We start from the raw sequence: 15,538 nt of genomic DNA, 5'->3' as shown, positions 1-15,538 counted from the left end.
GCAAACAAGAACACTAGAAATAGGCTCTAGACTAGGGAAAAACCCCTCCACAACAGAAAAATCCCAAAACTTTTTTTCTTATAGAAATTCAAGGAAGACTTCCAAGACCTTTGATCAAGACAACTCACAAAGTGATAGTCCTTCCACCCAAACACCAATGCTTCTCTCTATAACTTGGTCTCTTTCTCTTATCTAGCTCAAAATCTTAATAGAGATAGCTTTCTTCCCATATGTGCGAGCTTGCCAAAAAAAGAATTGATGCACAAGACAAACAAATAGACCTTCGTGTTTTCCTTGCTATCCTTCAATATGATCATACTCAACTCTTTACCCTAACTTTCCTTATGAATTCTTCCGGATACCACATATCATCTTCCGAGTACCACATATGAACTTATTGGTATCATGTTACCACCAACAGGTTGCTTGGTTTAGCACTGCTAGCCATCCATGACTAAATAAGATATTCACAAATGGATGAATAAGCCCTAGCCCATGACTAAAGAAAGGACTCAAGAAGGAATGAACAAATTAATTAATTGATAACCATGTTACTACTCTCTTATTAATGCATACATTGAAAAAATACTTTTTATTTAGGGCATAAATGGTCTCAATTGTCTCTATCGTCTAAGTGCTCTCTACATGGTAAAAGTTTTGCACCAATTTCTCTATGCCTTCTCTACACACTTTGACCATTCTCCTCTCCACAAGCCAGAAGTCTAAAGTTTATCAATCCTTATTCCTTCACACTCGGGGCATTTTCTGTTCACTGCCTTCTTTCTCTGTGTCCACATTTCATAAGGAGAGGGAGCAATATGATGGGCAATATGATACCATCCTCCACTCAGAATTCAATGGTTATCAACATAGGCCAGTACTTCATTAGACAAATAGTTATGACAATTAAGGGTTGTTTGTATGGGCCTACTCACGACACACCATAGGGAAACCAACCAATATGCAACAAGCATTCAATGTCCATGCAACAACCCACCACATGCTTTCCCTCTTAGAATTTTGGATTTGTATGTCCCTCCATTCAAGCCAGTCATCAATTTATTTTCACAAATAAATAATTTACATAACTAGGTTTATATACATGGGTTTTTATGGAAAAAGAGTTGCTACACATTCTCCTGTTCTATAGTATATTTCCATCACAAAAAATACTCTCTTTTGATTGTTGTTGATAACCGTAACTCTATAAGCCACAATATCCTCTAGATTCAACTCTGGGTGATAAAAAATTAAGGATGCTATGTGTGATGGCATTCCTATAGTCTTCAAAATAGTACTATATATATATATATATCTATATCTATATATATATATATATATATATATATATATATATATATATATATATATATATATATATCTATATATATATATATATATATATATATATATATATATATATATATATATATATATATATAGATATAGATATATATATATATATATATATATATACATACATACATACATACATACATACATATATATATATAGATACATACATACATATATATATATATATACATACATGCATACATACATACATACATACATACATACATATATAGATATAGATATATATATAGATATAGATATATATATATATCTATATATATATATATATATATATATATATATATATATATATATATAGATAGATATAATGGTTTGTTAGTCATATTCTCCTCACATTCACATCAAGTACAGTTGAGGCACCAGATTTCATCATCCGCTTTGGTCAATATGGTCCAATATTACTCAATAGTATTCCTTGGATAGGTATTAATGTGAATTTGGAAATTGTAGCAAGCATCATTTTAGAGAGGGTACATTACAATTACAAGTTGACCACCCTTAGTCTTGTTTCTATTACACATTCTACACATTGAATTACTTCACTAGGCCTTTCGGGTAGTTCAAATTCTAATATCATGATTTGGTTTGAGTGAGTTAGTTTCGATTATGCTAAAGTTCAATTTTATAGTGAAGTTGAGACTAACTAGACTACCATATTGTTCAACAATCCAATTTCAGTCAAACCCAAGTAACATTAGTTGTTGGATCATTATTGATGTGCATTTGGAAATTGTAAAAGGTATTGTTCCAGAAAGGGCACATTAGGATTACAAGTTGGCCGTCCATAGTCTTGTTCCGGTTGCATATATTTTACATGTTATATTTTCACACTATGCCTTGGGGGTTGTTCATATTCCACTTTCTAGTCTCACAATTTAAATTATGAGAGTTGGTCATGTTCATTTTGCTTTTCTACACATTGAATCAGTATGATTGTCTTTGTAAATTATGTTAGTTTTCATAAATGATTGTAGTTTTAGGCTTTATCTTAACATAATATTTGCAGTAGTTCATTTTTTTGTTGATATCATAGCAGGATAAAGGACTCCGTTGGAATGGGATCTTGAGAAAAAATGAAAATACTGAGCATGAATAACAAAACATTTCTAGTGAAACCAAGTGAATTGTGAACCATGATATGTGATCAAAAATAAACCTAGAGTACATAAACGAGTACCTCCATTCATGAAAGTCACCATGGTACTACCTATATATGTTTGCAAGCTTGCTAAATTTGTTTCAATGTGTTAAAAGAATAATGTTTATTTGTTGCTACCATCTATTAAAAAAGCTACTTGTCCACCAAAGAATCCACTTATGGGGTGAGTCTAACCAACTCATGGTCCCTCTGGAGAACATTGGTATACACAAGTGATATTCCACATTTGAAGTCCAACAATTTCTTGAATCTTAATACTTTTTTAGGACAAATAGTAACAAAACTATGATCTTTTATGGATTCTAATTTATGGTTGTAATGTTTCATAGTACACTTTTGGTACATGAACAACATATTTGATGAAACCACTTGAATCTTAATATTTGTTAGGACAAATAGTAACAAAATTGTGATCTTTTATGGATTTTAATTTATGGTTGTAATCTTTCATAGTACAATTTCGGTACATAAACAACATATTTGATGAAACTAACCTAGATTGTGTTTATGGTTTTGCTTGGATGTTGGCTTATCACCAATACTTGATGTTGGCTTATCACCTAGTACTCTTCCATAGTTTAGAGAATTCTTAAAATTACTGGAATAGATTATTCATGTACTTTTCGCTATGCTTTATTTACAAATTAGATCGATTTTCGATGGATTGTTGAAATTACAAGCTTTCATTACAGAAATTATGAAATGTAATTATTCCACTCAGAATAAGGTCTAATAGTCCCATCTACAAGAAAAAAATTTGTAAAAGTACACTGAAAAACATGATTCTTCAACCCACGCTGTCATAACTCTGTCTAAAACTCCTATAGAGAATCATTCACTACATGAATAAACTACTTCCTAACAATGTCGGGCAGCCATAGACCTGTCAATGACTCATTAATCAGATTAGAAGACTATGAAATGATCTTAAAATGTTGTCTATGTTCCAGTGAGTGTGCAGGTATTTTCTCATCGAAATTGGATTTGCTATATTTATGGCATTCTTAATCTATGTCATTGTTACCTGTCTGAGCGGGGCAGTATGTTCTTCACCAAACTTATCTACAAAGGACTCGGATAAGTATCAAAACTTGGACCTGAATAACTCATCTTTTCTATTAAAAGTAAGTGGATCCTTCCATCCCAACAAATATTTTCTCCACTTTGTCACTATGGTTTTGATTCACTTCCCTATTCTTCTAGCATTTTAATCATTTTCTCAGGACCTTGAATGGATCCACAAAATTTGTTAGTAAATATAGATCTCATTCAAATCTTTGGTATTAGGAATTTCCTGGTATTGTTATTGTTTCAGTTACTTTTCTGAAGTTGTTCCTCTTAATGTATTGTCAAATTTTTACTAATGAGATTGTGAAGGCATATGCTCAACATCATTTTTTGATGTGATCACCAACACAATTGGTCTAATAGTTGCTATTCTTGCAAGTACTCTATACTGGTGGATAGATCCTGCTGGAGCAATTGTGGTAAGAAGTTCTTTGAGGTTTTTCTTTACAATGCATAGTTTGCAACTTTTCACATGTTATGCTTATCTATTTGTATGATTATTCATGTACTTTTCGGTATGCTTTATTTACAAATTAGATCGATTTTCGATGGATTGTTGAAATTACAAGCTTTCATTACAGAAATTATGAAATGTAATTATTCCACTCAGAATAAGGTCTAATAGTCCCCATCTACAAGAAAAAAATTTGTAAAAGTACATTGAAAAACATGATTCTTCAACCCAAGCTGTCATAACTCTGTCTAAAACTCCTATAGAGAATCATTCACTACATGAATAAACTACTTCCTAACAATGTTGGGCAGCCATAGACCTATCAATGACTCATTAATCAGATTAGAAAACTATGAAATGATCTTAAAATGTTGTCTATGTTCCAATGTGTGTGCAGGTATTTTCTCATCGAAATTGGATTTGCTATATTTATGGCATTCTTAATCTATGTCATTGTTACCTGTCTGAGCGGGGTAGTATGTTCTTCACCAAACTTATCTATAGAGGACTCGGATAACTATCAAAACTTGGACCTGAATACCTCATCTTTTCTATTAAAAGTAAGTGGATCCTTCCATCCCAACAAATATTTTCTCCACTTTGTCACTATGGTTTTGATTCACTTCCCTATTCTTCTAGCATTTTAATCATTTGCTCAGGACCTTGAATGGATCCACAAAATTTGTTAGTAAATATAGATCTCATTCAAATCTTTGGCATTAGGAATTTCCTGGTATTGTTATTGTTTCAGTTATTTTTGTGAAGTTTTTCCTCTTAATGTATTGTCAAATTTTTACTAATGAGATTGTGAAGGCATATGCTCAACATCATTTCTTTGATGTGATGACCAACACAATTGGTCTAATTGTTGCTATTCTTGCAAGTACTCTATACTGGTGGATAGATCCTACTGGAGCAATTGTGGTAAGAAGTTCTTTGAGGTTTTTCTTTACAGTGCATAGTTTGCAGCTTTTCACATGCTATGCTTATCTATTTTTTTGAATGTGTACCATGGTTTCTTGGAACTAGCTACTGAAGAGTAGTTTGTCTTCCATTATGTCATTCTCTCTTTTTTATAATCAACATCCACTTGTTTAATAAGAAATTTTTTGTTGTTTTTTTCATTATCATGATATATCTTTGCATTTACTAGCAACATAGATGATATTTTTGCACGGTCATCAATACTCTTCATCGTCATAAACAATCACTGGTGTGGAACTTCCAAGCCATAGAGGGCCCCAAATAATTGTGGAGCCAGGATGGAGCCATGAATCTATCTAGCTTAAAATTCAAAGGAGAAACATATTCCAGGTCTATTAAATTTTAAGTAGGGAGAACTGATTGCAAAGGTGCAAGAGAATATACTCCATTGCATTTCTTTTTCTTTGATAATGACTCAATCGGAGATTGTGGATTCACAAAGCATAATTCAGTTTGTTTTATGTTTGGAAATCAAGACATTTTTTTATAGAATTTTATATGGGTGCATATACACAATAATAGACACATACATGTGTGGAGAAGAAGATGAAGAAAAAGAAGTCTTAACATGGAATGAAATCCCAACACAGGGATATGCCACTGTAGCAAGATAGCTTGTATACATGAACGTTTAACTGTATACTAGTATAAGATTTTAAATTATTTTACTAGAGATATAATCTGCCTCTCTTTGCACCTTTGGGGGAAATTGCTAGTTTTAGTAAGTTAAAAATATGGTCTGCATGATTATAGTTTTTATAAAGATTATAGATCATGTTTTTTGTTTTGTTTTGTAAATCAATGGTTATAAATGTAGTTTTCAGGATTGCCATAACTCTTCACATAATTCTTTAAAGTGTGCTAGCTCAATGGAAGAGTGCCTGCCTTACAAGCAGGAGGTTGGTGGTTCAATTCCACTGTGCACTAACATGAATTAATCAACGATTTTGTAGTTTATTTTTAATTAAATGTTTTTTATATCGATTTATTTCAATGGTGAGATATTTCTGGATTCATTGTTTTATATTGTCTCTAGAGAGACAAAAGTGATCTTTAAATAAAAATTGTATTGTCTCTAGAGAGACAATAGCTAGTATTAAAGACATATTGTCTCTAATCTGAGTGTTGTCTCTAGAGAGACAAAAATGAAATTGTCTCAAGAGAGACAAAAATGAAATTGTCTCCTAAGAGACAATAATGCTTGTGTTATATATTGTCTTTATAGAGACAATTTTTTAAGACAATAATTTTTGAGACACTTGCTTAAAGACAATATTTAAGACAATACACAAGTTTTTTTTTTCTCAAGTTAAGACAATTTACCCAAAAACTGTCTCAAATATTGTCTTAAAACCCCCCTTTATGTAGTCGTGACAACCCTCATCCACCAATCTAGGCTTGAACAACATCAATTGCTTTCGTAGATAGCTATGTAGACCCCCCAAATACTTAAGGAGTAAATATGGATTCTTTGGGGAGATACCCAACATTATGGTCATATTTCTAAATTCTGTGGTGTACTCCTATACACTCTGCCCTTACTTCTGCCTAAAGTAGTTCCATTGGATCCACTAGTACTTTACATACCCGATAGGGTAAAATTGTGAGTTTGTAAGGGTCTTAAAGTCCTCCCACTTGGTCACTAAAGGATCTCCCTCAAGTCTCAAGGTCTTCATGTGGCTTTCCCACTAGGTCAGGGCATGGCCCTCTAATTTCAACAGTGCAAATGAAATATTTTGTTCCTTGTCTATATAATGAACAATGAAATAAAATTCTAATTACTGAAATGAGTGATTTAGATTTAGAGCATTTTTATCACTTTGGTATGACTTGATATCGACCTTCGCTTTGTTTGAATAGGGACTATGAATGGTTCATGACATTAGAAATACGTTGATCTCTTTTGACTCCTTTCTTTGACTCGTTCTCTGTTGCTTTCCCATATCCTAATATCCTCTCTGATTTGTCCTCTACATTAGAACCCCCATTTTCTCTGAATAACACAAAATTATTTCTTAGGGTTAACATGAGGAGATTCACATTATGGCTTATAACTATAACTTGTGCTTCCAGTCGCGAAAACCTCTCCTTTGTAGGATAACAAGGGTTGTTAGTAGATGCGTCCTCCATGATGAGGGTTTTTTGAATTTTGACTTAGGCGATATAGATCCCCTAGAAATCTCCACAATATACCTAAATAAAATTGCTTTGATACCAATATGATCCATAAACTACCATAAATATTCCACTAAACAATTCGTCACAATAGATTTGATAAAATTATATTTAAAAACATGAAAATATACACTATTAGGGTTTATTTATGGATATACAGATTATTGTTAATTGTGTATGCATGAAAATAAGAACTTATGCAGAAAATAGAGAAAACATAAATAAAAAAGCACAAACACATTTGACACAAGATATATCCTCAGAAATACTTTCAAGAGATAGCCTAGTTGGAAGGTGAGGTATCTTTAGGGTTTAGGGTTCTAATGTTTTAGGTTTTAGGGTTTAAGGTTTTAGGGTTTAGGGTTTAGAGTTTTAGGGTTTAGGGTTTAACGTTTTAGGTTTTATGGTTTATGATTTATGGTTTAGGGTTTAGGGTTTTAGGTTTTACAGTTTTACAATTTTAGGGTTTAGAGTTTAGGGTTTTAGGATTTTAGGGTTTAGGCTTTGGGGTTTTGGGTTTGTGGTTTGGGGTTTGGGGGTTTAGGGTTTTATGGTTTAGGGTTTACGGTTCAGGGCTTAGGGTTTAGGGTTTACGATTTAGAGTTTAGGGTTTTAGGGTTTATGGTTTAGGGTTGAAGGTTTAGGGCTTTAGGGTTTAGGGTTTTTGGGTTTTAGGAATTTAGGGTTTAGGGTTTAACGTTTAGGGTTTATGGTTTTAGAATTTAGGGTTTAGGGTTTTAGGGTTTGAGGGGATTAGGGTTTAGGGTTTAGGGTTATGGGTTTAGGGTTTAGGGTTTAAGGGTTTAAGGGTTTAAGGTTTAGGGTTTAGGGTTTAGGGTTTTAGGGTTTTAGGGTTTAAGGGTTTAAGGGTTTAGGGTTTAAGGTTTAGGGTTTAGGGTTTAGGTTTTAGGGTTTATGGTTTCAGGTTTTAGTGTTTTAGGTTTTAGGGTTTTAGGGTTAGGATTTAAGGTTTAGGGTTTAGTGTTTAAGGTTTAGGGTTTGGGCTTTGGGTTTTGCGGTTTGGGGTTTGGGATTTAAGGGTTTGGGGTTTTGGGTTTTGGGGTTTTGGGGTTTGGGGTTTAGGGTTTGGGGTTTAGGGTGTAGGGCTTAGGGCTTAAGGCTTAGGGCTTGGGGCTTGGGGCTTGGAACTTGGGGTTTCAAGTTTTGGGTTTCAGGTTTCAGGTTTTCGGTGTTGGGTTTCGGTTTAGGGTCTAGGGTTAGGGTTTAGGGTTTATGGTTAGGGTTTCAGGTTAAGGGTTTAGGCGTTGGGTTTAGCATTTAGGGCTTAAGGTTTAAGGTTTAGTGTTTATGGTTTTAGTGTTTAGGGTTTAGGTTTTAGGGTTTAGGGTTTAGGGTTTAGGGTTTTAAGGTGTTAGGGTTTAGGGTTTTAGGGTTTAAGGTTTAGGGTTTTAGGGGTTTAAGGTTTTAGGGGGTTAGGGTTTAGGGTTTTAGGGTTTATGGTTTAGGCTCTAAGGGTTTAAGGTTTAGGAGTTTTATGGCTTATGGTTTAAGGTTTAGGTTTTACGGTTTAGGGTTTAGGGTTTGACTAATTCCTACATTTGTTTTGATTGCATGCATCACCAATCACTCAGATTTGCACCAACCTTCACTCACACATTTAGATATTCTCATTTTCATGTTTCCCTGAGTTGCATTTGGTGAAGTTGATTAGTCCTGCTTAATACACTCGATAAGAAACATATACATGTTATGCTCATTGTTTGATCAATTTAATGTTCTTAAATTGCAAGCATAAATTATTGGTCGGAGTTGATAAACTTATGAAGTGCAAGTGCACTATATATGCTAGAAGTGTTTCCTTTAGTTTGTAATATAATTTTTATGTTTGTTTTGATATTTTCGTTGTTATCTAGATTCCTATTAGATTAGAGTTAGATTTCTACAAATTAATAAGTGGAAGTTAAGCTATTGTTAGATTAATCTATCATGTCATATCTATATTGAGTATCATCCTAAAATATCTTATGTTAATCATCCTAAAATTATGAACCTATCTAAACACCTTGTTGCTATAAAACAAAGTATTGAAATTCAAATTATTCTAACGATCCTTCAAAATCTTGTCTACAAAATATATACAAATTTTGATTCTAAAGAGCATGAAAGTAATCTTGTAATTGCTAACTACAGAGTAGATACAAGTTCTATTTCTAAAAACATAAAAATATTAATTGTAATTAAGTGAATTTTTTTTCAAGAACTAAACATTAAATGATTGTGAATAAATGTAAGTGCAAATGAAATAACGAAATGATAAACGAAATAACTGAGTTATAACGAAATGATGAAAACAACGAAGTAAGGAAACTAAACTAGAATGTAGTGATAATGTGATAACAGAAAGTGATTAAATGAAAACAACAAAAAGCGATGAAATGAAATAAACTAAAACCTCGACTATCCACAGGGGCCCTCCGCATCCAGTACGTGTAAATTACTCTCACATACACATCGAATCACATAAAGGTAACTTTAATTCAATATGAGAACAAAGGTCTCTTTCATAATTCTTCATAAAATAACTATTACTTCCTTCATTTTTTTTTCTTTTTATAAAGGATACATACTTATATATAAAATTCATGCTCACCAATTTGAGACTTCTATGCCTACAGGTCTCCTAATCAATCCTTATTCAAATTTGAAACTTAACAGAAAATTTTTTATCTCATCGATTCACTATTTGGAAAGTAATCGGAGAAACGTTATTCATTCACACTTATGATGCTAAGTGTTTGACTCGTGCCTTTGACTACACCACTGTTTGGTTCCTTTAGTGAATTGGATCAAGCAAATAGGAGGAGATCCATGAGGGGATTAATCCTCAACTACCCATGTGCTGCTTTGCTTTGTTTGCGCACCAGAACCCCGCAAACCATGGAGGTAGTTGTAGATTTGTAAAATAAATGAAGAATCATGTTAAATCTGTAGCCAATGAAATATTTAACATAACAATAAGGCATATCAACGAATATGAAAAATAAGACATATAAGATTTTTTTATCTTATCAAAATCTATGATTTACTGCTTTTATTGTATTGATAGCGATGATGAAAAAGAGGAAAATGGAGGGAAAAGGGTGTTAAAACAAAACATTGATGGAACTCTACACTCACTAAAGATGTTGATTATGTTTTTGGTCATTTATATTCTAGTTAATGGTTTTTGATGCTGGAGGTACTATTTGTTTGCACATATGTTGTATATTCTACCTATCGTGTTGTCATTCAAGAGATTAATATTACTACTTCAGAATTGCGTCTTTTCCCAAATATGGAGAAAGTGTGTTGACCTTGATGACATGAGGTCTAGGGGATTAATTGTTGACATAGCTCTATTGCACAATCTTATGCTCCTACTACAGTCATTGATTTCTTAATCATGATGATCTGTGTCTAGCAACTTTGATTGGGTTGATTTGGTTGTGGATTCAGAGATTGGTTAGTGATGATGCTATAGAGTGTTGATATATGATTAGTTGCTACTGTGACTTAGTTTGACAATAACTCAGTGGGGGATGTAGGGATTTAGTTTCATAATTCAGTGTGAATTCAGAACTGTACACAGGTTCCATACACAGTAAGCGTGTATATACGTGGGTATAATTTAGAAGAATCACTATATATTCTAAAGTTAATGTTAATGAGGGTTTACAAGAAATGCACATTATTTCTGTGATGATTGTCTCGTATCCGATAGTGTGATTAATCAATGAATAATTAAATGGTTGACCTATGACAATATTATTTGGTATTGCATTAAATTGATTTGATTGTATTGCTTAAGATTTATTTTAGTTATTGGTTTGCTTTAGTATTCTATGGCGTGATGTTTTAGTGATTTAGTTTGTATATAGTGCTTAGTAATTAAGATTTTGAGATTTAATATTTGATTTTGACATATTGGTTTGGGGTTATTGTTGGCACAGGTCTAGTGTGAATGTTTGATGAAAGGTGGCCTACATGTTTTTATGACTGGTTGACAGGTGGATCTAGTGTGAAATATTTTGAAACATGGTGCACAAGATACCAAGGGTTGCAACCTTTAGTGAGGGGTTAGGATCTCCATTCTATTAGGAGTCAGTAAATGATATTAGGGGGTTGGAGCTCCCTTCCAGTAGGTGTTGAAGAATGAGTGGAGGTCATAGCTTCCTACATTGGGTGCTTGCATGTTGGTAAGAGTTTGCACCAATACAAGATGTAATGAATATTTTCTTTATAATAAAAGAATAAGATAGGGACGACATCAACAATGATTTTCTCCTACATTGGGTTTCCACCTAAAATCTTGATGTCCTCATCTATTGATGTGATTCTTATGTGTTGATTATTTATATGCTCTTTACTTCTCATGGTTATTGCATAATGAATAACTAAAGAAACGATGACGCACTGGATAAGTTAAATCATTGATGGAAATTATGAAAAATTAGTTATCTGGATATACATGGTTTGCATTCAATACATTCGCATACACATGCAGGTTGCATGAAGAACCATAGTGGACATAATTTTATATATGAAATTAAAAGTTAAAGTGAATTTAAAATATTGATTAACCCCCCTCTCCCCTCCCCCACACCGACCCGCTATTTTTCCTAACAACTAAAGCGAATTCTACAAGGAGAAGTTGATTTTGAAAAGTCCCTTAATTAAATGATTTAGCAACATGAACTTAAGGTATAGATGATGAAGAAGCCATTTTATGAGTTGAAGCAAGCTCTAAAGCTTGGTGTAATAGAATATATTCTTATTTGGCTACTAATTGTTTTAGTAGAAGAATGAGTGACCCAACTTTGTATAGAACATCAAATTAACAAGTTCATATTTCAATATTCTTTCATGTGGATGGCATGGTCTGTACAAGTAACCTTCGAAATTTTAAGCATGTAATGGAGACTGAATTTGAAATGATTGATTTGGGTTTGATGAAGTATTTTTTTAGAATAGAAGCTCAGAAATCTAAAATGGAATTATTATTTTCCAAGCATGTATGCAAGATATGCATAAAAATGTTATGGATGATAAATTGCAATCCAATAGCCACACCTATAGCAAAGGGAACAAAATTAAGTAAGCCACATGAAGGATTAAGAGTTTTTCAAGAGTCCTATTTGAGGCCTCCTGTATCTCACAACAACAATTCTAGATATTGCATTTACAATTAGTCTAATTTCAAGATTCTTAGAGTCTCCCAAAGCCTCACATTAGCATGTTGCTAAAATAATTCTATCATATAATAGAGGGATAAAAAGGTATGGAATTATTGCAGTGAGAGGCGCTCTAAGACCCATTATGGCAGCAATATTGTAAAATGTTATGTGACGTAATATTATGTTGATTCAACCAAATGATTTAAAATAAAATTAAAATTAAAATAATTAATACTTGATATAACAAGATGTGAGCTTGATAGATGGATATTCGTACTATAATATTTTATAATTTACAATTATCTTATAGATACTCTAATTTAACATACATAATGTTTATTATAATGTATAAATTACACCCATAGGTTAGGTTTATAGGACTATAAGTTAGGTTTAAAGGGTTGATGAAGGTGTAATAATATATTTCTTAATGTATTCTTTTATAATTTATACAATTTAATACAGACAATATTTTTTTTTAATGTGATTTATATCAATTTGTTAGGGTCAAAGCACCATAAATTAGGTTTAAAGAATGAGATGTGGGATGATATATTTTTTAATGTAATATTTTATAATTTAGAGCTAACTGATGATTAATCTCATTTAATATGTAAAATATTTATTATAATATATAATTTATACTTATAAATTAGAGTTAAAAGTACTATAAATTCAGTCTAAAGAATCAAAGTAGGTTACACACAAAATAAATACACATCGTCAAGCTCAAAAGGATACATAGAATGCATAGATTTTGTAGGTCATTGGGAGGGAAAGGATTCCAGAGAAAAAAGTTGGATAGAAATCAACCATTTTTTTATTCTCCTTTTAAACTTATTATATATCTTTGCACATATTTGGAATAATATTTATTTTTCAATTTCGGGAATGGATTTTTGGGGTGATTTTGTGTGAGTATCGTTTCACTTTACCCAAAAATAAAATAAATGGACTTCAATGCATCATAAGTAATGGTTGTTTAATTTTTTTGGATCATGCATCTAGGGCCATAATCAGGTTTTCAATCAATCATTATTATATTTGCATCCAAAGTGATAATGATTAATTTTATAGTGGTTTCGATATATGAAGAATGTTGTCAATATGTGAAGAAATTTTAAGGTTAAACATTTTTAAATTTTTATATATTTTCATAATTGAATGCACATTAAGTAATGGCTATTTCATTTTTTCAAAACAAACTTCTAGGCTCATAATGAGGTTTTGAATCAATGATTACTATGTTTACATTCAAAGCAATAACAATTAATTATGTAATGCTACCGATATATGAAAAATGTAATCAATATGTGAAGAAAATGTAAGGTTAAACATTTTTGTATTTTTTTATTCTTTTATATAGACACAATCATAATAATATATTTTTTAGTATATTATTTTATAATTTATACCTAATGTTAATATGATTTATTGTATATATTTCTTTTATATTATTTATATTTATTGTTAGGGTTAAAACACCATAAGTTGGGCTTAAAACACCAAACATGCAACAATATATTTCTTTTATAATGTTTTATAACTAGCAACTATCTCACTTTTAATGTATTTAATATATAAAATATTTATTTTAATATATAATTTATACCTATAAGTTAGTGCTAAAGTACTTTAAATTAGGTTTAAAGCATCAACACTAGTGAGACAAATCTATAAAAGATATATAGAGTGCACAAAGTTTGTATAGCAAGGGCATGATTGGGTAGAAAACAAAAGTTTGGTACCAACCTACCAATTTCTATTCACCATATTTTTAAAATACTTTCTTTTTAAACACACTCTCCTAGATCTTTGCTCATATTTGGAATAGGATTTGGGGCTTTGTTTTAGGCATGTTTGTGGAATGGTTTTTTGGGTTTAGTCTGTCTTTATTTCACTTCACCCAAAAATAATATAGATCCACTTTAGAAATGGATCATAAGCAATGGCTATTTATGTTTACAACTCCATAGATTTGATCCCTAATGAAACTTATTAGATCTAGATTCTCTGTTAAAGACATAAACCTTAAAGAATGTTCAACATGATCAATCATAGACATCATTTTGAACCTCATTCAAGCATAATCAAGTACAATAAAATAAAATTAAATGTAATTAAGGATGACTTACAATAAACAACCAAACAAAAACTAATATAAAACTTAATAAATATCCATTATAACATAATCATAATAAAACCTAATACTTTAGCTTAAAATTAACTTATATAAATGTCACTATTTTTTTTAATTATTAAAAATTATTAGAATTAAATTTAATAAAACAACACTACAATTCATCATAGATTTAATGAATAATTCATTTAAAATTAAACATCATTTCTGAGAAATATAATAATTTATCGTAAAACTTAATGAATAATTCAAACAACCATAACTATTAAATAATATGAAAAATAAACCTAAATTCATCGAAATAAATTTGACAATATAAATAAAAATAACTATACAACAATACTATTCTTAGACACACTATTATAGTCACCTATTGTCACCATCACAATTACCATTCTATTCTGAATAATGCTTATTATCTATATCAGGTAAATAGTCACAATAGCAAATATCATCATATTCTAAATGGTGTGTTATTATATATTTGATATCAGTATAAAAATGTTATTATTCTAAAAGTAAATATAATTTACCAAGTTTTCTCAGATTGCAAAGATCAATATTAACAACCATGCTTGACCAAAATTATAGATAATTTTGAAAAGTGGCTAATTTCCCCAGTCCTCTAGTCGAACTATGCAGTCAAGGTTTGATTTGAACGGTGAATCAAACCACCTTAACTTGGTATCGGAAGGAATGTAATCCCATCTGCATGGCGCCAGAAAATATTGTGTTTAAATCAAAATTTCCGAAGAACATGAGTCTTGGATGATTTATGTGGCAGGGAGAGGTAATCCTTACCGGAAATTTGTCGCAAGATGATGCAAGAAAATTGAAATGAGGAACATAGCGAGGTCATATCCTGGACATTTTCTAGGGCCACCTCCAAAGTTAAAATTGGGGACACGATTAGTAGCCGGGTCCTGAAAGTTGTAAGTCAACCAGTTATATTTTAGGCATTCAAGTAAATGACATTAATTTTACTTTCTAGATCGCAAGGGGGGCAT

The 15,538-nt window shown here is 31.5% G+C and overlaps 1 protein-coding gene and 1 non-coding gene across 2 annotated transcripts in view; one reads left to right on the top strand and one right to left on the bottom strand.

Annotated features, from left to right (window-relative positions):
* Positions 1 to 15,538, bottom strand: part of LOC149244560 (cytochrome P450 85A1-like) — a 51,016-nt gene that overhangs the window by 32,981 nt on the left and 2,497 nt on the right. The window contains exons 7-8 of the mRNA XM_089371585.1: positions 15,333 to 15,454; positions 15,207 to 15,239 (exon numbers count right to left, since the gene is read on the bottom strand). Of these exons, the coding sequence (XP_089227711.1) occupies positions 15,207 to 15,239; positions 15,333 to 15,454 (155 nt within the window). The remainder of the gene's footprint in view (positions 1 to 15,206; positions 15,240 to 15,332; positions 15,455 to 15,538) is intronic.
* Positions 5,898 to 5,969, top strand: TRNAV-UAC (transfer RNA valine (anticodon UAC)). Its single transcript has one exon. It is a non-coding gene; the product is annotated as a tRNA-Val (tRNA).

The sequence above is a fragment of the Pinus tabuliformis genome, chromosome 8, assembly GCF_031772625.1.
Source record: "Pinus tabuliformis cultivar Carrire ecotype Pingquan chromosome 8, CPIR1, whole genome shotgun sequence".
Lineage (NCBI taxonomy): Eukaryota > Viridiplantae > Streptophyta > Pinopsida > Pinales > Pinaceae > Pinus > Pinus tabuliformis.
Note: the sequence above shows the minus strand (reverse complement) of the source record. Positions and strands in the feature narration are given on the sequence as shown.